At 34.7% G+C, this 25,311-nt stretch overlaps 1 protein-coding gene across 19 annotated transcripts in view; it reads right to left on the bottom strand.

Annotated features, from left to right (window-relative positions):
* Positions 1-25,311, bottom strand: part of Col28a1 (collagen type XXVIII alpha 1 chain) — a 241,244-nt gene that overhangs the window by 196,999 nt on the left and 18,934 nt on the right. For 10 of the 19 annotated variants that reach the window (XR_015448746.1, XM_021242833.2, XM_021242826.2 and 7 more), the window contains 7 exons: positions 16,767-16,936; positions 15,323-15,879; positions 8,863-8,883; positions 7,097-7,153; positions 5,464-5,517; positions 3,607-3,648; positions 1,435-1,461 (listed from right to left, as the gene is read on the bottom strand). Coding sequence is in view for 18 of the 19 variants with exons in the window: in XM_087204680.1 (XP_087060806.1) it covers positions 1,435-1,461; positions 3,607-3,648; positions 5,464-5,517; positions 7,097-7,153; positions 8,863-8,883; positions 15,323-15,879; positions 16,767-16,936 (928 nt within the window). In the remaining variant the exon portion in view is untranslated. Of the gene's footprint in view, positions 1-1,434; positions 1,462-3,606; positions 3,649-5,463; positions 5,518-7,096; positions 7,154-8,862; positions 8,884-15,322; positions 15,880-16,766; positions 16,937-20,648; positions 20,840-25,311 lie in introns of those variants that run through there. The other 9 variants (XM_021242830.2, XM_021242824.2, XM_021242829.2 and 6 more) reach the window with 5 other exon arrangements.

Raw genomic sequence — 25,311 nt, 5'->3', positions numbered from 1 at the left:
TACAAGTTCAGGAAAACATTCCTACTATGTTCAGTGTCCAAGTGCCAGAAGTACAAAGGAAACCCTACTACCATCCATCTAGTTGAATGTTATAAAAACAAATTAATAAGCTAATGGTTTTCTAGCTTCCTTTCTTGATAAATACACCTTCAAAAGGAAAAAAGAGATAAAGAATTTTGGGATTCCTCAGTGGTCCATGCTGCCCCTTGTCCACACTGCAGTCTTTCACTTCCAATAGCTACTTCCTTCTGAGGCAAGAGTAGCTGTGAGTATGAAAATGCCCAAGCACCAAAATGTGAACTGCCACTTGGTTCCCTCTCAGGCCTTGGAAGAAGGTGGATATGGAAAAGAAGTGTATGTACACTCACCAACTAGGCTCAGGCCATTCTGCATGACTTCTGAGGTCTCGTTTACTGAAAACATGATCTAGAAAGGGGCACAATCTTCTCACCCAGAAGTCTCCTGGCTCTGTGGGCAGTGAGGAGACCAGACAAGACCAGAGCAAGAACATCTAAAAATGCAGGCCCCTTGCCCAAGTCTGAGGGCTATGCCAAGTGCACAGTAGAATGGATGCTAGGCACATGTTCTCATCTCTGACATAAAATCTGATAGTGCAACTTTGGGATAGATGTATTCCACTGAACATTCAAGAGGTTCCTCAGCCCCAGTCCAATTTGTTAATTTCTTACTAAGCAGATTGATTTCCTAACTTTCTTTTGGTTTTTGGTTTTGGGGTTTTTTTGAAACAGGGTCTTGCTAAGTAGTGCAGGCTGGCTTCGGACTCATTATGTACCCCAGATTAGCCTTGAATTTGTGGCAATCTTTCTGCCTTGGCCTCCCAAGTACTGGGATTACAGGTGTACACCACATACTCAGATTTCCTAATTTGTAATTTACAAATAATAATAAAGTCATCTACAAACCCACACTTTTTGTTTCCTTCCCCTGCCAGCTCTTTCCCATGCCTGCCTCAGAGAGGTCAGTGATCCTTTACTGCTTAACCAGGATAAATCCTCTCTTGGATAAATCCTGGAGAAAGGGATTGGTATCTAGGCTTTCATAGAAAGTCAAACATCCACGCAGCAACCTACTTGCAGCTTTGCAGAATTAGATTATACACATAAATTTTTTACCTGAGTACCTGTGCTGCATGGTGGAGTTCTCTCCTGAAAGAATTCATGTTTTCAGAACTAAAGGAGGTTGCACTGAAATCTCAGAAATCTTAGGGCACCCTCTATCCCTTACAACATATACCTGTATCTTTAGTTTTATTACGCATTATTTTATGTTAACAGAATTAAGAGTATACTCAAGAATGTAGGAATCTGGACTTTCAAAAATAAAGGAAAATAAATTTATTTATTAAGTACATGAGTATATTATGTTTCTGGTTTTCTTTCTGAAATTCTGGTCTATTTGTTGTGACCAACTTACCTTGTCACCCTTGTATCCAGGAATTCCCTAATTAAGAAAGAAAATAAACTAAATGTTAAAATATATTATACAGCACAACTAAAGGAAGTATTAGATGTTTTTCACATATAAGGCATAACAAAAAATATCCATACAAAGTAAGACCAGATAAAGGTCATTAATTTTACTGCTCTTTGTACTTGAGGAGTGTGCATTTACTAAGAAGAAAAGAACCTGTCTCTCTATTCCATTCTATTCTCTGCTCCAAATATTTTTTTTCAAACAGTTTCTTACCTTTTAGTAGCAAACTAAAAAAGAGAAGGTACCCTGAATGTCATTGCGGAAATGACCACTCGTAATGGTTGTTTCAAAATTATTAAACTCTATTGACTTTTAAATTATAAACTACTGCAGTTGAGAATGTTTCACAGAAACTGTTAGAGAAACTGGCTCTGAAAATGTGCTAAGATTAATGTCCTTAAGAATATACATTAATATCTGTACTCATTTCTGTCCTCCTTTCAAATTCAATCTAGAATGCACAACATCAAGGAAATGAATGGTTCCTCTCTCAACCCTAATGACAGTGACCTTTAAGTTACTGTCTTCTATCTCATGCTAAATAAAGAGCCAGCAAGTCTGCTGCCTTCTGAGTCACTCCCAGGAATCCTGCACAGCCTTCTCCATTGTGCCACTGCCCATATGCCCTGCACGAATACAAGACTGAATATCAAATGCACTGGGAAATTACCAACTCTAAACTGCATCACATTTTTTCCAAATTAGATGTCATGTCTTTTTCCTACAAGTATATTTTTCAAGAATGAAAATATAATTATAAATCATATTTAAAGCAAGCCGGTGACAAGCTATTACTACAGCTGTACACAATTCAAAAGTTTTGTCCTTTTTTTCCCCAAAAGGAAACTTCATGAAGGAAACAATAACACTCCAAATAAGTGATCACTGAGGCACATAAAAATACAATTAGTCAAAGTTAGGATTACACTACAATTTAATCCAGTTTTAAAATATATATGCAAACAAATTGTTTAACTTTTAGAATGGTGCTGTGCTCACTTCGGCAGCACATAAACTTTTAGAATTGTGCTTAAAATTAAAATCTACATTATTAACAATTAAGTGGAATTCTCTATTAAGACATTCATGTCTAAAGAGATTGAAAATGATCAAGATATTGTACATAGATGTGCCAATTTCCCATTATGATTGTAACGATCATGTATCACAAACATACACTAATAAAAAAAAATTTAAGATCATTCATGTCTATAGTGCCAAAAGAGCCTGAATTTCTAATCTCAGGAATCTCTGGGCACTCTCCACCCATTATAATACACCACCATACATAAAATTCTGTCATTACTTTATGTTAAGAATTGAGACTGTATTTTGAAAGGAGCCAATTCAGCTCTACACAACGAAAGGAATATTACTTTTTTAAATAGTATTTTTCTCCATTTTTACTCTGAAATCCCTGGTAGTCTTATTGTTTGACTGCCATACCAGCTCTCTCCCACTCCCTTTTCTTACATCTTCTTTTCAAGGCATCCTAATTACTAGTTTAAAAATATTCAAAATTGCACTCATTAGTTTCTGCTAAGTTTGTTTCTGACTTTCCTATTTGTAGTAATGATATTGTCACATTCAAATCACAGCACTAAATTTCATAATCATCTTAGTTTACTCCCTCCTTTACTTAACATTATAACCCTATAATCTCACCTATTTAAAATTCTCCAAGAGCTTCCCATTATACCTGGCTTGCAATTCACTCTTCTGACTCTGGCCTACTAGTCCCTATCTGTTCTGGCACCTAGCTGGCTCCATGGCTTTGTCTCCCATCACGCTTCACTAACAAATTCTAATAATCTTGGAAATAAATGCTTTTCTCATTTGAGCCTTTCATAAATGTCCACTTAAGCATCAGAGAATGCTATGGGACTGAACACCCTTGGTCCCATCATCACTCCTGATAAGCAGAGTATTTTCTACCCATATTTCCACTTCTACGATCATATCTGTATCTGTCTGATGGCCTTCCTGAGTCATCAAAAGCTAGGTAGATAAAAATCACTTTTTACTTGTACTGCAAGGGTCACAATGGTCAACCACAGAGTTGGAGCACTCTAGGGTCACTTCCTCAAGAAGGCATTCCAGTTGTGTACGTACCCCAGGACCTCTCTCTCCAGATTCTCCTTTTTGAGCATCACCCTGCAACAAACAACAGACTCAGTCAAAATTCTGCAACCCTGCAGAGTGATTGATCATTTAATAAAATGTGTTATTCAGAAGTCCCAGATTGATAGGTTAACCCAATTGGGGAATCCTCTGAAGCCATTACCATTGACATTTTCTTCATGTAATCTAGAAAATAAAAAGCAGCAGATAAACTCTGCCTTTTTGGAGTGAAGCCAGATGTGCAGGGTGCAGAATCCAGGTATATTTTTGCAGTTTAGGGCACATCTCAGTTTAACCACATGGTTGTTTTTCTCAAATATAGCATTGTATTTGCTTGGAGCCGGACACCCTGGCTTTTCTCCAAAAGACTTGGGAATGTTTTCCAAAATGTCCTCAAGGATGATTGCTAGAGTTCAGCAAGCCTTAGGAAAATAAATTATGGGGCACAAAATTACAAACCAAATATATGACATGTGCACATTGACTAATAAAAAGGTATTTAACACAACAAAAATGATGAGGGCATCCATTTAGCGCTACATAAGATGAGTGAGTGAGTATACAGCTGAGTGTGTATGTTATTGTGTGTGTGTGGTAGAGTGACCCAAGAAGACTATAAACATTTCCTTAGCAAGCAAACAAATGCCAAAAAAAAAAAAGCTTTCATGCATACAACATATTTTTCATTACCTTCCTAAAAATATTCTCAGAAATAGGGTTGGGTTAAAGTCTCAAGTATTTGAATGCCTCTACTATATTACTAGCTACTTTAAAATGTTTTTGTCAAGTTATTTTTGCAATAAGAGCAAATCAGTTCCACTACCACAATACTATCACCAGTCATTGCTGTTTTAAAATTCCTATGTTAATTGCTATAAGAAAAGAAATTTTTTAAAAGTTTGAAACTCATAAAAACAATTTAAACTTGAAAGCTACTTCTTTTAAATAAAAATCCACCACATTTCAAAGTTTCTAGAATGTAAATATTTAGTATTAAAGGGTATCTTATTGTATCTATTTAAATCTAAGTTTCTTTCGTTACCTAATGAAATGACATATTTTTCTATTTCTTTCTTTACTTGTTTCATTTCCTCTTTTAAAAATTATTTGTGTCCTTTGCTCCCTTAATTATTTGTAGCTTGATATTTTTTTCATCAGTTTTGTATGGTTTTTATGCACTACAGAAATTAACAAAATCTGCATTGTATTTATTATGAACAACCCTGTATATGTCTTTCTCATTTTAATTATTTTTTATTATATAATTTTCACATACTTATATCTACTGATCTCTCTCCTTGTGATTCCTTCAGTCTTTCTTAAATTTGGAATGATGTAATCCCAACAATAATTTGAATAGGTAACTTTTTAAAATCTATGATTTTTTTTTTTATGTGCATACAAAGAAAAGAATTGGGGAAATACCAGGAGATGTTCTAGGACTGGGAAATCACCAGTGTTTTTTCTATTATTATTGTAGGACAGTTTTTATAATGTGGATACATAAAAAATACAAGTACCAATGTCGATCTGATGTGGCACATGAATTAGTGATTTGTGAAACACTGTCCTAAGCTGATTTGGGCCACTATTATTTAAGTAATAGTTTCCACTTAGTCAATATCCTTAGGTTTCCTAAACTTCCTGACTAAACTATTCAAATTACTCAGAATTTGTGAATGCAAGTTAGTACAAACAAGATAATGTAGAAAGTAAACATAGTGTATTCTTCACAGAAATTACCAGATTCTTGCCATATACCACAATACTTTGTTTTCTTAATCTTTATTAGTTAAACAAATCTAGAGGGTTTATTGGTTTAAAAAAAAAAGCTGTTTATTCATTTACCGGGTTTCCTTTTGGTCCTCGTTCACCTTTGATACCTGGGTTTCCATGTGTACCCTGAAGGCAAAGGGTAAAAAAATTATCTTGAGCAACTATTCTATTAGTTTTCTACATTTTATAATAATTTCTGATGAGCTACATCCCACAAATTGAAGGAATATTATAAAACCTAGACTCACCAAGCAGAAATTATACATTTTTCTCCCTTTTACAACACTAGGGAAACTGCACTATCTTGAATAGACAGAGTCTCTAGATTTGCTAAAAGAGAATAATATCTCTCTCTTCCCAGCAATTATTTCTTTCCCCCAATGAGTGTTCACATGCTTTGTAAACAAAATCAAACTCAACTCATACCAGGAAGATGGGAGTTGCTCCTACCCTCACTTCACTTGGGACCACTTACTCTAGCTCCCCCTACACACTTCATAGCTTTTAAAAAGACCACGTCAGCTTGCCTGCCTTTAATCAAAGAGGTTCTGATATCCAGGGAATACCCTCTAATGATGGAAGAAGGGAGTCCTCCAATCCTGTTCCAGAAAAAGCATTTTGTTTTCCTATTTTCAAGCCACCAAAAAGCTCCCCTTTCTGAGAACTGGTTTTGGGAGCACTCAATACATATTAAATAACAGCTCCATGGCCTATAGAGCCATGACAATATTGAATGATTGAAAGTGTCAGTTTAACTCAGCAATTGTAATCTTTCTCATTGTCATTCATTGTTTTAAAAAATAATTGGCTATCTCTTTACCGGTGATCTCTTGATGTATTAAGTATAAACTAAGACTTAACAGGAAGGGAAGGTTAAATCTTAGCTTTAATGAAAGTCAACTCTACTGGCTGCCACAATATCATGTAGTGTACCTTATTTTTTATTTTGGGAGGAAAAAAGACAACTGTCCTCACTCTTTAATACCTTGCTTAGTAGAGCGGTTTGAAAAAGTATAAGCTTTCGACTGAAGTCCCAAGGTAAAATGTGTTGTATTTGAAAACAATCACAGTGCACATTCCCTTCCCTGTCTCCAAATACAAACATTAATTCAAAAATTTTATCTACACATTTTGTGAAACATCATCCCCAGTTCTCTGAACTCTACGGATAAGGTTTAGAATCGCATAAATGAATGAAATACTGAATGAGTAGCAGGGATGCTTTCTGATTATATCTGTCAGAGAAAAACTCAGAATCTCCAGTAGTCTTCACATCATTTCAAATGTGTTCCAACTATAAACATAGCACCTACCAGATACTAGGCCAGAATGTAAAGAAAGCACTCCTTTTGGAATGATCTTACCAAATATTGAATCATCTGTCTTTGTCTTGGGTTGCCAAGTGGGTACTTCCATTTCCCATATTTCACCTTACCCCCAAAGGGTCCTCATCTGGCCCCCTTCACTCAGCCACATGGTATTCCTACTGCAGGAGAGGGCTACGTCTCTCCTTTCTAATAGGATAAAGGTTTGCCTAAAGCATTGATGAATTTGCATTCTTTTATTTTGTAACTTGGTTGTTGAAAAATTTTGGCCTCAATTATCAAATAAGGAATGACACTGAAAAGTCCTTTCTGAAAACAACTTCATCATTGTTTCATTGTTGCCTTCCTCAGCTGTAAGTTCCAAGTAATGATATACTCACAGGAGGCCCTGGATCACCTGGATCCCCCTTCTCACATTCACAAATCTTGTGTTCACACTGGATCAATAATGAAACACAATATTAACATACAGTGACATACAGTATAAGGCAGCATTTCAAATTTTATCCAGCATATAATTAACTGGAACACTTGGAGAAAGTTTACCTTGTAAGTATATGGAAATTTTGCTGTTTCTATTAAATTATTCCAGGCAAACTCAGACTTAGTAACAGCGAGCTACTAAAGCATGATTAAATTTTGCCATAGCTAAATAAAATAGCATATATATAATATATATATATATATATATACACACACACACATACATAGAGTGTATATATAGTGAGAGTATATATATACATAGAGAGAGAGAGAGAGAGATCAGTTAAAATAGAAAAATAAACATTTTCAGTGGACTTGGGAATTTCTGCTCTTTCTTGTCTAAAATATCAAAGCTCAATAATATAAAAATATTAAATTACTCTTTACTTGGAAAAATAAAACATTTGACTTAGACTATATTTTATCCATAGTAAAATGCACATTTTTCAACCTAACATCACTGAAATCAGAATGAGTCTTCTAATAGCTGTCTAACAACCCTGAACATGACAAAGTCATTGTTTTCTGCACACGTACTTCAGAACTTACAGTGACACAGAAGAAAATTCCAGAGCACTTTTATTTTCAGAGCACTCTTAATAAATGCTTCATCACATGTTTTTGACAGTGCAGAGCCTAGTATATTGTGTGGAAAAACAAGGCTATCATCAACTTACACAAAAACTGGTGCAGAAGATTTAGACTCTGATATGAAGATTTAGAAATAATCATTTTTTTCTGCCTATATTCTATATTTGCACTTACATATATATACACTAAAGGAATTCAGAAATAAAAACTCTATAACTAAATAAATCTACAAGGACTTTTTCCATAAGTGAATTTCCATAAATAGAAATTGTAATTAATGAGAAAGTATTTGTATCATAGTTTAATTGGCAAGGCTTTTTCCTTTCTTAATGTTACATAAAATAATGGTACAACTGACCATATATGACTCAATTAAACCTAATGATTGATTGGTTTCTATTATTTTATAATAATGCTTGTAAAATGTCTTAATGTTTTAAAAGCAGCTTATTGGACAAAGTACAGATGTTCCAAACTCTTTGCTTTAAGAAATGCCTGTCTAGCTCAGAAATTCTTGGCAAATTCAAGATCATCTATGGTGCTAAGTCTTAACCAACTGAGTGCTCTTGCCTAGTTTCCTTTGCCATGTGCTCTGGCTGCCACTATTTGGCTTTCTTTTCTTCAGAAGAATGAGCTTAAAGTCAACCTCAGCAGTATGCAGCAAGGGGTGATTCTGAGCTCTGTCTCAGCACTAGCCAAAACCATGAAGTAGGCCAACACCATGAAGACTCCATAAAGTAGCAGGCTCCCATAAGTAGCTAGTGTCAGAGATATGCTTAGAATAAAGGAAGCCATATCAAAGTAAGCAAAAATTATGCCATTTAGTTATCATTGATTTCTAAAATTATCTCCTGAATCATTAAATAGTCTCTACGTTTTCTAAATTTTCCAACCTGCAGTTGATATGGTGGCACTAAAAAAAAATCAGATGTCTCCCTAAAAATAGAGTAGCTCATATTAAAAAGAATTAAGCATTTTATTTATCACACCTTATCTTCTAATGTGAATTATAATGCTGATTTGATACTGCAAGCTTTTAGAGTAATTCTCAGCAAACAATCCAGGTGCTTACCTTCTTTTCAAACAAGATATCCTACAAGAGAAAAAGCATGAAACATTAAATCAATTAATTGTTCTGCTCCCAGTTTCTCATTAGTCTTAATTATTCCCAATGGGATATGTAATTTCCAAGAAGAACAGCAATTCAGTCTTTTAACCTTGTAAAAGCAATAAAGCCTACCAGCCAGCCACCCAAGGAGTACTCTCAGCCATGTAATAACAGGAGAGAGGAAGGACACTAGCATTAAAAATCATGTGTTTTCTAGGAATCTTATCCTATTACATTCTATGTTTTATCTTTTGTTGTTGTTTTAGGAGCTCTATAATCTCCATAATTTAGCTACAAGCTTAACTAGTCATAATAAGAAGTTCTCACTCTTGCAAAGACTGAGGTAGAATACATAATTGTGTATTCTTTTCTTCTATTTTTTCAATTCATTTTCAGCTTTAAGACATTAATTCTAGAGTTATAACTTTATAAAATATTAATGGGCCTTAATAATTGCATTGAATCTCAAAAACTGAAGGTTAGAAAGCCTGATGGCATTTTTTAGATGGTCTAGGTTATGGAAAGTCAAAGATTTCCATTACTAGAATCACCAGGAGGAAGAGTTTTCTACTTAAAATTATAAGAGCCTCAAATATGTATTTATAAAAGTTTGTTTTATAAAAGTTTGACATAGAAAACAAACTCAGTTTTAAAATTTAACAATATTGAGAATAATATTTTATAGAAAATTCAAACTGTAGCAATTTGCATTATATAAATTTAAATAATGCACAAATAAAAATAATTCATAGTAAAAAATGATCATTATGAAATATATACATATATAACATACACTACATATATTTTATTATTTATATGGCTTGAGAAGTTGATCCAACCTCTCACTTTACAATAAGGCAACAGACTTGGAGCCACAGTACTGTGCCTTGACTGAAGTCACACCTTTGGGGAGTGTCTCCTGATCATCTGTAGGGCCACATCATAATTACCTGTGCAGGAATGAATTAGCCAGAATATTTTTCAAAATTCTTTTAAATGCATAATTTTACAGAAATATCATGATCTGATTTTTGCCCAGCTCATAGGCCTCACTAGGTCCTGCAGCTCAGTGGTGCATTGCCTGAAAAATGTACTGAAGGCCATGTGGGAAGACAACAAGAGAAAGAAATTAACACATGCTAACAGACAGAATCAGTCCTTTCCCTAAGACAGAAATTAAGTGCTTATTTAATGACTGAACTTAGAGGTAACTTACATATGGTAAAATAGAAATTGAAAGGTGAAAGCACTGCAATATTTGTTATAAGATATTAAAAAATAATGATCTTATAAGAAGACAAAAGATAAATCAGAGTATGCACTACTATGGAAGAGTCTGTTTCCTTTTAGTATAGTTTTTTGTTTTGTCTTTATTTAAATACAAATTAAAAACAAAGTAGAGAAAGAGCAAAAAGTCTTAAGTGGCTCTAGCGATTTCATGGAGGAAAAATTAGTTTAGGAATTAACTGTCAACTTGAGTTTTCATCCTGTTTCAACCATTAACAAGTGTATATGAGCAAGTTCAGGTAATTTTTCCCATATACTGTATAAAAAGGGGAAATTGTGACCACATGCTCTCAGGAGCTATAAAACTCTGGCCACAGATGCTATTTATAAAAATTTAAGTGTCATCTATCATACTCTCTCCAGCATGATTTTAAATTCCTACTCATGTAAGTCTGGGCTGGATGAGACAGCTGAATCTTTAAGAGTGAGCAGATCATATGGAGAAATGGGAATTCAGATACATGGAGTGTCTCAGTATAAAGTGGCATCGCCTCTCTGCACAATGTTTAGTAGTGCGGGGAGTGTTTACGAGTCCTTTCCTTATCTCTAGGCTACCAGAACAATTTTTGTTTTCACCTTATATTCATCTATTCCTTCCAGATAAACCCTAGAGAAATTTTTGCACTTGTACATTTCAATATTTATTGGTTTTTTCCCCTTGCAAACAAGTTTATTTCAGTGTGAACTTATGATGTGGCTTTTTATGAAAAATAAAACAAAATTTCATAACCAAATAATACAAGAATAACAGTAGTTATCACAGTGTGTATCATTATCTTCAAAATAGTTACTCAGAATACAAGACATATTAATAGTAAAATATCCATCAATAGTGGAATGGATCAATAAATGAAATACTATTCATCAGCTAAAGTTAATGCATGGATCTATGTAATTCAACATAGACAAATTTCCAAAAACAGAGTAAAAACAACTTCCAGATGGATATGTACAATATAATTGGAATTCTGAAAGTATTTAAAACACACATCAGAAGCTTGGTTACCTTGAGGAACAGAAAAAGAAACTCAAAAGGTGGTCATAAGAGGTAATTTTAAAAATTGATAATTCAAGTAAAATTGTAATATTTGAAACAATTGGAAATTTTTTAAATTTCAAGTTTTGTCACTTTACAACTTTTTTACAATAAGCAATATTCTGATCTGTTTTAAAATTCATTAATTTATCTTTTATTTTGTCTATTGTGTAATTTTATACTTTTTCAGCTCTTTCCTTAAAAATTGAATTTTTGCTTTCCTTCATTTCCTCTTGAAAACTGTGCCATAAGATTTAAAACTACAACATAAATAACTATTTTTAGAACTCATTTGTTTTTGTGTTTGCTTCAACTTATATTTCTATGGAAACAAAAATGGACCCAAAACTACACAGTGGATGAGACTGTTTCACACAAAGAACAAAGCCCCATCCCCAAGGGCACTTACAGTCTATAAGCTCCGGGGACAGAGGACAACATATAGCAGTGTAGGAAGGAGGTCCTAGACTAGGGATGGAGGAGTCAGTAACAAGCTGGTTTCTTGGAATAGGTGGGATTTCTGGATGCTTTGCAAAGGGCCAACTCATTGATGGTATGCTACTCTATATGTCAAAGTTTGTAAGGAAAAGAGTCATAAAGACTAGTGTGGGCAATAAGACAAAGGAAGCAGTGAGGAAGGACATTTAATAGGAGTGGACAGAAGGCCCCACGTGGACTGAGCTGAATGCCTTGGGGAGTAGTGAGGGCCTCCATGTAGGCAGAGAGTCAGGCTGCAAGGACAACTGCTGGGAGCCCATGGTCAAAGCCAGAAGGAAAAGCTTGTGCAGTTATGGTCTAGGTGGATCTTTGAGTTTTAATTCAAAACACAAATAGAGAAAGGGCATTATTAGAGCAAAAGGTGCAATTTATTAACAGATTCAGATTTTTATGGTACTGTATAAGTCAAAGAAGAAGGATAGAGTGGAACTGTCAAATTTGTGAAAGAGTATGAGGTCAATGCTAGGAGAAGGGTTGAAGAAAATATGAGAACTAGATGAAGTGATGAGCATCATAGCAAATAGGATGAGAGAAAGGACTTAGTGGGCGATGATAACAAATTCCATGACCAAAGAACAAAACCCTTGCAGCTTAATATAGCAAAAACTGCTACTGTATAACCTTAGAAAGAGAACAGAAATAAGGCTCTAAAGGAACCCTGGAGAAATGGGAAGGTCAGTATAATTAATAAATAAATAAAGCACATGGCTCTAAAGATGATATAGAAATTACCAAATTAATTCCTGGTGTAATGGGAGTAATATCATAAATTTATATTTTTCTTAAAAATCTCCAGAAAAAGAGAGTAATTTGTCACAGCCTTTATTCCTATAAAGGCTATCTAAATAATTACATTAAAGGAAATAAAGGAAATTTTTTTAAATTTTCACAAAATCCTTCTTACTTTTCTAATACATTTGAAACACTGGGTTGACTTTGCTTCTGAGATTTCAATACTAATATGTAAATCATAATGGACTTAACAAAAATATCTCACACATTCCCTTCATTCAGAATTCTCATCTCTCTTGGGTAATTCAGAACTGTTTTCATGAAGTTCATACATGATACTTCCTACTAGAGATGTAAAAGGGATATACAATGATACTGTGATTTATCTTAGCTCCTGTATAATTATTATATGATTTGGACAATTGTGTCTATTAAATTTAACTATATTCTCCTCTATAATAAAAAGTAATACACACGTTGCTGATCTATAAGACAACTCAGATTAATTTCAAAATCCTTATATAGGGTAAAAGAAGCCTGACACACACTCTTTAAAGTTACTTATATAAAATTCTATATGGTGTAAACTAATTTAGAGTGACAAAAGTCAGATCAGTAGCTCAGGAGTAAGGTAGATGTGTATTACCAAGAGGCATGGGGTGACATTTGAGGGTGATGGAAATGTTTTATATACTAATTGTGTTTATGGTATCTGGGGTCATGAATATTTACAGCTGTCAAAACTCATAGAATTGTGCACTTTAAGTAGATGCAGTTTTGTACTTAAATCATACCTCATAATATTTTTTTAAAACTAACTGGATAATAATTTCAAAATAAAAGGTTAAAAAAGTCAACTAAAGATATAATAGAAATAAGTGATGAATTTTTCCAATGACCTGATCAGGAATCAAGTTCTGCTTCATAAATGGTTGCCATTTGGAACACTGAACCTGTTGTATCATTCTTTGAAGAGCCTAGTAAGCACTGTGGACCTGGGAAGGGTTTTGAAAGCAGAACTTCCCTCTAAAAAGATTATTCACTGAGCTCCATCTGAATAAACACAGGATGCTAAGGAAAAGCACTATTGCTGGTCATTTTCTGGTTTCCCCAGAAACAAACATATCTGCCTTCCGTCTTCTGCCAAGAGCCTGCCTCCTCAGTTGGGCAGGAGCTCTCAGTGAGTAAGACTAGGGGGAGTAGGAACATCCTGAGCCTGCACATCTGGCCAAACAAGGAGCTGGCTGCCCTGCATCTGTTATAGTAAGCTCTTCTCACACAGGGTCAACAGGCCACTCATGTTCAGACCCTCAAGATTCTCTTCTACACATGCTGGAACCTTTTGTTTTAAATTAAGTGGAGAAGACTCCCGAAACTATGGGCACAGTAGAGCTAGGTGCACATTTCCCTTTCATACAAAGAGCTACTCAGAACGAGCAAGCACTCAGCTCAAGGATCATAGGGCTGGGCTCACCATCTCTGTCTAAGGAAAGGCGGAACTCTCACATGTACCCTCAATCACCGAGGAGAAAAGGATAGAAATAATAGTAAATTTGGAAGTGAGATATTGTTTAACTGTTTCAGGGCAATTCTGATTGAGAAAAACCTTTAAAAAATGCTACTATTCCTCTTTGAATATGCTTTCACAGGGCTGAGCATGCATTCTGGGGTCTTGGCTAGCCTTAAATGTTTATCTATAAAATAGAATGATAATAATAGTAGCTACATTACAAGATTGTGGCAAGCACCCAATGAAATAAAAAATGTAAAGGGCTCAGATGCCTAACACATGGAAAGCACTCAATGCACAATATTATTTAGGTAAGAAAAATTCAAGTTTCATGCCAAAAACAATGAATACTAAAAAGAGTTGAGAAAAGAATTTGAGAAGGGACAAAAGGATCAAAACCACCTTTGAAATAGGGCCTAAATTTTCTTTGTAATATATGGAAATATCGCTATAAAATGCTCAGTACCTATAGGACACATTTATCTTTCCATCTCAGGAAATCAAAGAAATCAGTATTTTTAAGAAAATCAATTTTTAACCAATTTATCTCCTTGAGAAATGTAACAAAGAGGGATTTCTTTTTGATTGCTTTCCTTGTGTTTTCCAAAGCAGCAAGGACGGGCTCTCACATACAGCTGAGAAACCACTACAGAGAAGCACTGACACAGCTAACCAGACCCATTAAGTGAGATTTGTTGATCTGATGGGAGAAATTGTTGGTTGGCTGAAAGTTGCAGGTGATTTTAAATTGGATGGGCTTGTTAACCTCTAACAAACAAGGAGATAACTTTTTAAAGTGGTAGTGTGAACTTTGTTTAAGTAGTACAATGCAGTAATAGGTGAGACAAGAGAGTAAAAAATATTTCTGCAGATATAGAATGGGAACAGACAGTTACAAAAACAGCAGACCACAAGTTAACCACAAACTGAATATGTCAATGTTCATAGTTTTGAGATGTCTAAAGAGGAGCATGAAGTATGACTGGAAAGTAATCCTTCCAAAATCCTCAGCATTGACAACAATAGGGGCCAGTGATGTAGCCCAGTGGTGCCTGCCTGGCAAACACAAGGTCCTGAGTTGGATTCCCAGTATAATATGCATACATATGTACATATATATATGGCATGGACAACAATAAACTTCAGAGTGCTATATCAAGGAATGAGCCCCATATTTTTCCAGTTTATTTAGTATAAATTATCAAAGAAGTAGAGAGAGGCTTCAGAAGTTTCCTTTTTCTGTTTCCAAAGAGAATCCTATTTTGTTCATCTTTTTAATGCAGTATCTACCCTTATAGAATTTATGACCAAAATACCAATATTATGATGAGAAACACAAAACTAGCTCATTAGGTACCTACCAGGCGATCCCGAATTTTATCTACAACGGTTGGATCACTCAGCAGTAGGATGGGTTCACTATGTGAATCCCCAGATATCAAACGAAGTTTAGCTTCATGGACTACAGTGGAAAGTCCGATGGTGATGAATGATATTCCAGAAATTCTAGCATCTTCAGAAATACTTTGAACATCTGGATTCTTTGGGTGATCAATGCCATCTGTCATCAGCAAAGCCACTTTCACACCATCTTTACGCCCTTCCCTCTTAAGTAGCCTTGTGGCATTAGAGATGGCATAATAAGAGAAGGTACCTTGCCCAATTAAATTCATAGACTTGGCCCTCTCCTTAAATGTCTGCAGATCTTTCCAAGAAGAAAACGGTGGATCAATCTGGACAGAGCTGCTAAACTGAAGGGCAGCCAATTTGATGTCATATTTCAAGGAGTGACCAGGGGTCAACTGGAAAATTTTGTCACTCAAACGATTCACGAAGTCTTTCTGCTTATCATACAGGAGAATTTTAGAACTTTCAGAGCTGTCCACAATGAAGACAATGTCTATGAAGCAAATGGAGTCTGAAATGGAACAGAAAGTTTAGACAACATAATGGTCTCTGCTCATGGGTCAACATTGTATAAGGAGGGCTCTGACATTGTGTGTTGTGTGTTTGTTGTTGAGAGGTCAGTGAGTTGAATATTACAGACAACCCGAATGATGAGAGATCACCTTAGAGATAAGGCTTAACTTGTAAAGAACTACATCTCTTTCCAAGTCTAAGACATCTCCCACGCTTGTAGAATCATGCAAATCAAAAGCAAACAGATTAACAAAATATCATATTCCTCAGCATTTTCTCAGTGTTAAACTCACATAAAATGGGAGGAAAAGAGGGTGTACTACATTTTAAAAATTCAATAGACATAAGGCAAAGTTGTCTAGAACTAAATAAATAATGCTCCAATTCTCTTCATATTACTGAGTGCCCACTTTGTTTTATTGCTGTTGTTTTTAATTTTATTAAAATCAAAGGGAGAAATGACTGCACAGCATAATACTCAAAAAAGGGAAAGAAACTTATTTTAAAAACAGAGAACTGAAGTTTGAATCCTAGCTCTGTTTCTGATTATTTTGCTTATGGCCACTTACCTTTCTAAGGTTCAATTTCTTTATCTGTGAGAGTGGCAGTATTTGGCCTGCCTGTTTTACAAGTGCGGCTCAAACAATGTAATAAATGCACAAGTGTTCAAAAATCTCTGATGTGTTCCTAAAATGGAAGGTGTATTCATTGTATCAGAGTACAATATCACAAGTATGTATGTATATGGTTTGCTATTTGCATCAAATACTACCACTTGTCAGCCTTTTAGCTAAGATCAAGTGTATATTAAATGCCATTTAGAAATGATAAAACATAAAAATGTTTTAACAGGAAAAAACTAATAAATAAAAACTAAAACTAAACTTTTTTTACCCTGGAGGTCATTTTTCCTTGCGAGTAACTTTGGCTTTGACCCTTTCCTTCTTTGTCCATATACTATTTGGCTCATAAAAGGCAGCAAAAGCAGGAGACAGGAAGTAAAATATCTATTCCACATCATGGTAGATGGCGAAGAATCATCTGCCTGGTAGCACCTTGAAATAGAAAAATCAGCTATAAATACTTTAATAAATTTTCTCTTTTTACATTTCCATCTTATAGAGTCAAAAATTGGCATATGACTGAAGAAAGAAATTTTCATTGACATTTCTAGAAAAACATTCACAGTGATATTTTTATTTTAAATTTCTTTTTATTAGTACATATTTGTAATACATAATGATTACACTCATTGTGGGCAACTGGTACATGTACATAATACATCTTAATTCTTTTTACATCATTTTCTTATCACCTCTCCCCTCACCCTGCATCTATTGGGACCTTTGTCATTTACAAAAGATCTATCTCCCTATTTCCTTTTATCTATCTTTTATTTTGCTCTTTAATTTATTTATAGTTTATGTTTCTCATGTAAGAGAAACAATACGATATTTAAGCTTGTATGTCTGATTTATTTCACTTAACATTGTGGTCTCAAGTGGCATCATCTATCTACAAATAACCCAAATTTATCCTTCTTTATAGCACAGTAGTATTCCATTATGTATAAATACCACATTTTGTTTATCCATTCATCTGTTGATGGGCATATAGGCCACTTCCAAGGTTTATCTATAATGAATTGTGGTGCTATAAACATGAATATGCATGTAGACATGTAATGTGGGGTCTTTAACTCTTTCCAGAAGAAACCTACAAGGGGAAGAGCTAGGTCAAGTAGAATTTCTAGTTCTAGTTTTTTGAGGAATCTCCAAAGTGATTTCCATAATGCTTGGACTAGTTTGTACTACCACCAACAATGTAGATGGCTTCTTTTTCCCCCACAGTCTCACTGGCATCTGTTATTATTTGATTTCTTGATGAGAGCCATTCTTCCTGGAGTAGGATAGAATCTCAGTGTTATTTTAATTTGCATTTCTCTAATGGCCAGAGATGTTGAATGTTTTTTCATGTATTCATTGGCCATTTGTACTTCTGAGAAATGTCTGTTCATTTTAGTTGCCTGTTTTTTTGACTGGATCACATTGAGATTTTAAGTTTTTAATCCAAGTAAATCATAGCAACATGACCAAACACTTATTAGTAAATACTTTTATGTATCCAAATAACTATAATCAAAATCTTAGTTTCTCCTTACATTACGAGAAACAAGGAGTGAAGAGAGCCATTTAAGAACATTTCAGTCCCACTCTGTATGAAAAATGTGGTTCAATCCTAGCATCTATTTTGACATTTCCAGGGTAAATTCTCTCCACAGTAATTCTCCAAAGTGAATTCAGGTTTCTACATGGTTGTTTCACTCATTTTCATTATAACTGATTCCTGAGGAATCTAACATTTTGCAATATAGAAAACCTCCACCATTTGTGTCCTAACATTATATATACAACTTCAGTGCATTCAGAGGTCAAGCCAAAAATTAAATTACTCTTCTGTTTCCATCAAACTCCATTTCTTTTTTCTACTCTTGCTTTTGAAACTTTGTCTCTGCTAGAGTACCAAACTAGAACTGCATATCCAAAGAATGTGAGAGCGAAACATTAGTGCTCTTGTAGTGTTCACTACAAGAATTGACAGAAAAAGACTGACAATCAGGAAGTGCCACACCCACCCCACAGTCATAGGAAACTATTTTTCTGGGTAGATTAACAATGAAAATTCTAATTCTGTATTAAAATCCTCAGTCACCTTCACCAGTCAATATGCTCAGCTATACACCAAACTACTTTTAAACCTAGAAAATTCCATAATAAAAGAAGGCTGATATGTTGGAAGCTCAGTATGCCCAAGAGAGTGGGAATGAGGAAAGTTTTTTTGAACTAATAGTCAGTATGGTTTTGAAATGCTTTCTGGCTTAAACTATATTGACTTCAGGAGTTCTGGAAAAAGAATCACACTTTCCTTCTTTGCCACCTTGCCTTCAGGGAATGTGAAGTGGGAATTCATGAGCATGATTTTTCCAGGCTCTAAACAGAGGGTGGAAATACATGGCAAGGAAGTGAGGAGTGAAATGGGAGACTGACTTCTTTCATACTTGCCAGATGGTAAACCCCAAAGAGAAGCAAAGCTGGTGGGCTGGGACAGAGCAATGGACGGGTTTATGTCATAGTCTGTTCCTCAAATAACTCTGTCCAACAGAAAGTTTATTAGAAGAACTTCACTGCTGTATAACCAAGTATCTCTGCTGGCAGATATATCAAATGCAATTGGTTAAATGCCAACTGATCTTCAGACCAAGTACCGTTAGATCTGAAGACATTTACAAGAAAATAAGACCTGTGCTAAGGAAATAGAACACATGAAGGACGTCGCTCCTTATGTAAACTCTTTGGTAACCAAAGATAAGAAGACAAAGGACAAACAATTAATTCTGAAGATTAGTGTAAAGATAAGGCTATATAGAAAACCCCAGCTGTTACTACATTTTCAAAGGAGAAAATCAATGGCCCTATGTTGCTGGTATTACATAAGATTTTTATCTTTGGTTGAGTTCAAATCATAATGAACATTCCCAAAGTTCTAGAAATAAGAGCCTGAGAACTAAATTTCATTGAGAACAAGAAAAATTTGATAAGCTATTTGATGGAGCAACTCTTCAAAAACCTAAAGAAGGTGATTTCTCTGTAGGATCCTGAGAAAACCACTTTTTTTTTCATATATAGGCTTCAATTAGGTCTTTGGAAATTCTAGTTTTAAATAAAGACTTACCTTTGCTTCAAACTAAGCACTTGATCATTCAGGTTTTTTGGCATATAATTGTGAATTCATACTTGAACCCAATATATGATACCAACATAATTTATCCAATAGCAATAATCATAATATTGTACTTTTTATTACTTTCTGTTCTGATAGTTTTTACCTAGCTCTCCCAAACCAAAATCTTGCTATTCCTTTTAGCTTCACTATAGTATTCAAAGGACATTCTTCTACTTTTTTTTCTCTAGTTTTTTAGTTCTTGTGCTTTCCTGAATTCTTTCTCCTTGATTAATTTGGCATTATGAAATCCTACCCTCTTCTAATCAGCTTTTATTGGCTTTCATTCCCTCTGTTTTTAATAATTCTCACCTTTCTCTCTATTAGACTTCATGTGGAAACAAAATGGGCTTAAGGGGTCTAAAATATAATTAGTTAAATAAAAGAAATGTAAATTTTTATATTTACCATAGGTTGAATTTTATTAATGCAGAAACAATGATGATCTTCAGCCAAATGCTATATTTTTGCTTTTTTTTTTTTTGCCTAAGATGTATCTTGGGTAAATATTGGGATATATAAACCCATGTATATTTTATAATGTTTCAGAAATAAAATTATCCTTAAGTTTACCAATTTTATTGAATATTGTTTAGGACTATACTGATTTCATTCAGTGTTTGTATCTTGTTTCTACATGAAGATAAAATGAGTGAATGAAATCAGTAAATTCAAATTGCCAAACTACCCAAATTATATTCTATAATTAACCCTGAATTATAAAAGACTGTTCTATTTTTTTAAATGCCCCCCCAAAATATTAACATTACTATCAGGCAATTTAGTACTATAAATTAAAAATAAATACAACTTAAATTTTTATATTTTACAATTAATCATATTTATGTAATAATTGATTTAAAGTAATAAAGGATAAAAAATTGAAAAGCTTTCTTTGCATAATAAGTACATAAATCATTTAGTCTTTTACAGACCTTAGATGGCCTTTTCTTATTTAAGTGGTTAAAGCAAAGCAATATATCTTACCTTATAAAATTTATCAAACAGGAATTAGAGACTGGTTGAACAAATGCCCACAGCAAGGACTACTGTTAAGGATAAAGTTAACTACTTGACACTGTCTGTTCTGTGGGAAAAAAATCGTCTTTGCCTTTGGATCTTTTGCAATATTTTATTCCTGTTTATTTAGACTAAGTTAAAGCAAGAATGGTTAGGCATCTGGCCAGGGTGCAAGATCTGGGTGGGATCAGGAAGCAACTTAAAGACACAGTGCTCTCTCAGAGTAAGTCTGTGTTTTCCTGACTATTGTAAAAAATAACCTGAGCAAATTTTCTACATTTTAAGTATTTATTGACACTCTGTTTTTGTTTCTCATGGCATGTCGTTCTCTTTTAATTCCTATTTTTTCTTTGTCTACCATATGGTAAGATAACAGTTCTAAACACTATGTAAAGGATTATAAATGATACCAGACTCAGATTAGAAAATAGCAAGTTCCAGACCAGTCTGGGCACCTTAGAGACCCTGTCTCAAAATAAAAAATAAATTATGAGAAAAGGGAAAAATGGAAACAAAGTCTTTGTAAATAGGGAAGGGTGGAGGGAGTGAAGGGAACACAGGGAATGGGGGAAAAATAAGAACTAAGATCCATCATGTACAGGTACAAGCACCCAATGATAAATGTAAATAGATTGTATACCTAAAATGTACCAATAAAAGAATTTAAGAAAAAAAGTTGACTTTTTGAGAGGTTGATAATTATGAAAGCTTTTAGAGGTTTATTAGTCAAGCATTTCTACTTGTGTGATTTTCTGAAATTTTTCATAGCAAAAAGTTGATGTAATATACAATGAAAGGGTAGTCTGAGATTAACATTAGTTCCCCATGAGGTTCTAGGGGAGTCTTTCCCACTTAGGAAGTAAAACTGAGAGGTAATTGTACGAAGGCCAATATTCTGAGGTCTTTGTGCAAAAAAGAAAGTCACTGTAGGTGTTTCATTGTCTTTTTCCCCATCTTCTACCTTCTGCTTATAGTCCTTAGTAAGTTAGCGTCATAGCTGCAAAATATCTTGCCAAGAAACCACTTGACCCCTCAACAATGGACCAGTACACTTCTAGTGGGATGCTTTTGAGACAGAGGCCACATATCAGCTTTCTTAGGAAAACATTTTAATATTTACAGACTTTTCTCCTTGTAACAATAATAGCCTCCATTTCATGATCACTTACCAAGGGCTAAGTGAGTACTTTACACACATGATTTCATCCGGTCCTCACAAGAACACATTTTTAAACCATAGAAATGAAGAACAGATGATTGGTTAACAGGGGTTATGGAAGGAGCAGGGGGAGGAGTAGAGGGAAGACAGTGATGTGTTTATAAAAGGTCAACATGAGGAATCTGCATGGTGACAGAAAGGATCAGTGTCTTGACTATTAACATCCACGTCTTTTTTTTTTTTTTTTTTGGTACCAGGGATCGAACTCAGGACCTTGCACTTGCGAGACAGGTGGCGGAACCACTGAGCTAAATCCCCAGCCCTCAACATCCACATCTTGATCATGATATCATCCTAGAGACCTACAGGATGCTACCATTAGGAAAGATCAAGTTAAGGACACACAGAAGGCTGCATTATTTCTTTCAACTGCCTGCCAACCTACAATTTCCTAAAAAAAATGTAAAGGACATTTCTTAAATGAACAGAAAATGAAAGTGTTCTCAAAGAAAAATGAAGAATTCACCTTTTGCAGACACGGAAGCCGAGAAGAGTGCAATAACTTTCCCCGGGCTATACCCAAGCTACAAATGCCAGGATGGGACTTAACTCGGGTCTGTCTGACCCTTGAGCCTCACTTACAACAACTACTGCATCATTAAACTAAGTACAGTACCTACATGAATGTTCATGTTCATTGTCTCCTTGTCACAGAGCAGCTTCTGAGGAACCGAGGAAGTTTTGTGGGGCTGTAAGTAAAAGTGGAAATTCCCGGGGAACAACTATGTATTTACCATGGATGTCAGCCACACCTTCACTCACGAGATGTGAAACAAAGCATAGGAAGTGACTTTTTTCCAGATCAACTCTTTTTCCTGAGGCAAATTAACAACAGGCAGAATAATAATACCCCTAAGAAGCAAATTGGTGATTCCCAGAGGGAGGAGTGGACTAAAGCCCTCCAGTTTTGGAGCTGTTCTCATTGAAGGGAGGGGTTAGAGTCCTACCTACTGTTCCGTTCTAGCCCACAGTGTGCAAAGAGGGTAAACCAAACCCAAACTTTGCAGCCTCTCATTGCCAGGTGTGGCAATCAGCATAATTGTGAATGTGACACCAGAGAAACTCTTAAATTCTGTCTATTTATATAAAGCAGTTGGCATCATACCCAGAAAAGCAATGTACCATAGCTGAAGCCTGTTAACCTTCACCCTAACTGATGATCTTGAATTAATGCATATTTCCACATACACCAGACAAATAAGAAAGCACAATAACCATGACTGGGAAGAGGTAATGTGGAGCCTATGCTCTTCTGAGAGTTCTTCTGCAGTAGTTTTTATAGAAAAAGATCACACTATTTTTTATTGTTACTACTGTGGATGGCCCAGTAGTATTTTGAGGTCCTAGAACCATTCACAAGAAGTCAAAGTCTGTTATGTCAGAAAACTTTATCTTTTATGAAGTCAAAAAAGACTAGTCATAAACCAGCTCACACTTGCTTCAAGGTGATATATTTGGAATGAGACTAAGGCATAGTGTAACATTTTACTTCTTCCAATTTCAGCCACTCCCATGCTGCTGATCACTGAAAAGAATATTACCAACTGAGAAGGGAGCATTCCATACCATTCTGAACAAATTCGGAAAATTCACTGTTAGAAGTCCCTGTTTTGTTTTCATTCTAAAATCTTGATACAGTAGAAATTCTAACACTTGCTCCAAAACTCTGAAGTTTCTGGGATTCATTATCCTGTTGGCTCCAAGAGTATCACTTAGACATTCCTTCATCTCTTTCATCAGTAAATAGAAAAACATCAAAATGATATTGGTCCTATTTATCAGCAAAAAGAAAGATTCAAAGACAATAGGAAATGAAAATAATCATTGGTAATAGCATTTAGGAAATGTGGTATTGCACAAGTTTGGAATAGCAAAGTTCTAGTCCTCCCTGTGCTCCCTAAATTCTAGTTGAATTGGCCCTTCCATGTGTCTTCTATTCCTTTCTGTTGTTATTCTTATTTAATAAACTGTTTTTTGAATAATTTTAGGCTTACAATTATAATGTCTCAATCATTTTTTATCTTGTTTACTTCATAATACACCTCATTTTATTCATCATTTGGCCCCCAGCTTGAGTAACTGTCACATATGCAAAACACATTGTCTCCTAGACCACAGTGACAGCATAAATTTTCATTGTACTAAACTGAAAACTATTAAAATTTTCCTTCCTCTAAAATATTCCTCTAATATTGGTATTTCCTGTTGATAATTATTGTTTCTATGTTGTTTATTTCGTACTAAAAGCAATTACTTCATACCAAAATAGCCAAGGTGCTAACTGCAAAAATTTATAATTTTCCTTTCTAATAAATATCAAAAAGTATATTGGCCTATGTCTTGGGTTTGGGTGTTCAATTTTTTAAATTATCCCTTCACTTAGCAGATAGAGCATTCTTAAGTTTTTCATGTTGTATTCACCAAAAGAGAAAGATTAGATCTATTTAAACCATGATTAAACTTTCTTTTACTGTTTGCTATTTTTCACTTAGCCAATTCTTCTTTCTGATATTAGAAGGTGTTATATCAAATCTTGGTGAATTATTTAACACACACACACTGCTTACATTTTTTGTAATAGGGACAAATAATAGCATTGAATCTCAGAGATTCAATCTTTACTGAATGTAGAGATAATGTTTATTTAATTCTTCCATTTCATAGTTAATAAAATAGAGGACAGATTTTGACATCCATCCAAATGTCAAATCATGAATCAGTGTGTGACTAAGTTTAGATTTTTTGCATTAACTGAACATTTTACATTATTCTTATATACCCCAAGAGGTTTGTTGGTTTTTGCACCATCCAGACTTATGCTAGAGCAGTAGAAAAACAAGAGTGTATAGTCAACAATTAGTGTTTGTAAAATATGGGTTTAATACGGCCCTTTATGAGTCTCAGATCTCACTGCATAAACATTAATTCCTGCCCTGGGCCATCAAAAGCAATGAACACTCATTTTCAGAACCGAATTAGCTGAAGAACTTTCTCCTCCAGGTCTAGATAGGTCTGCCTGAGCACCTGGGGAATGTTACTCTGATTGCAGTGCCTGTGGACCATGTTTTTGACATTTGACCAAAACATAGCCAGTAATGCAGGTAGGTATCATCATTTCCATGAATTTGGAGAAACTACCCAGCTACTTAAATTTTCTGATCAGGGTATTTGAAATTTAATAAGAATATCCAAAAATGAAGGTTTTAAAATAATTAACAGGTTCCTAGAACAAAATACTTAAAGAACATTAAGTAACTTATTATCCCATAGTTTATTATAACACTAATTTACACAGCATTGTCCCTGATTAAGGTAATAGTCATCTCTTTTTCAGTTACATCTAAATTATGTAATTCCTCTTGTTCAGTAGTTTGTTTCTTTTGTCCTTTTAAACTATGTAGAAAAAGCAAA

Source organism: Heterocephalus glaber, unplaced genomic scaffold (genome assembly GCF_053883595.1).
Source record: "Heterocephalus glaber isolate CG9 unplaced genomic scaffold, H.glaber_assembly_v1.0 deba00000546, whole genome shotgun sequence".
Lineage (NCBI taxonomy): Eukaryota > Metazoa > Chordata > Mammalia > Rodentia > Bathyergidae > Heterocephalus > Heterocephalus glaber.
This window is presented reverse-complemented; position numbering and strand designations above follow the sequence as displayed.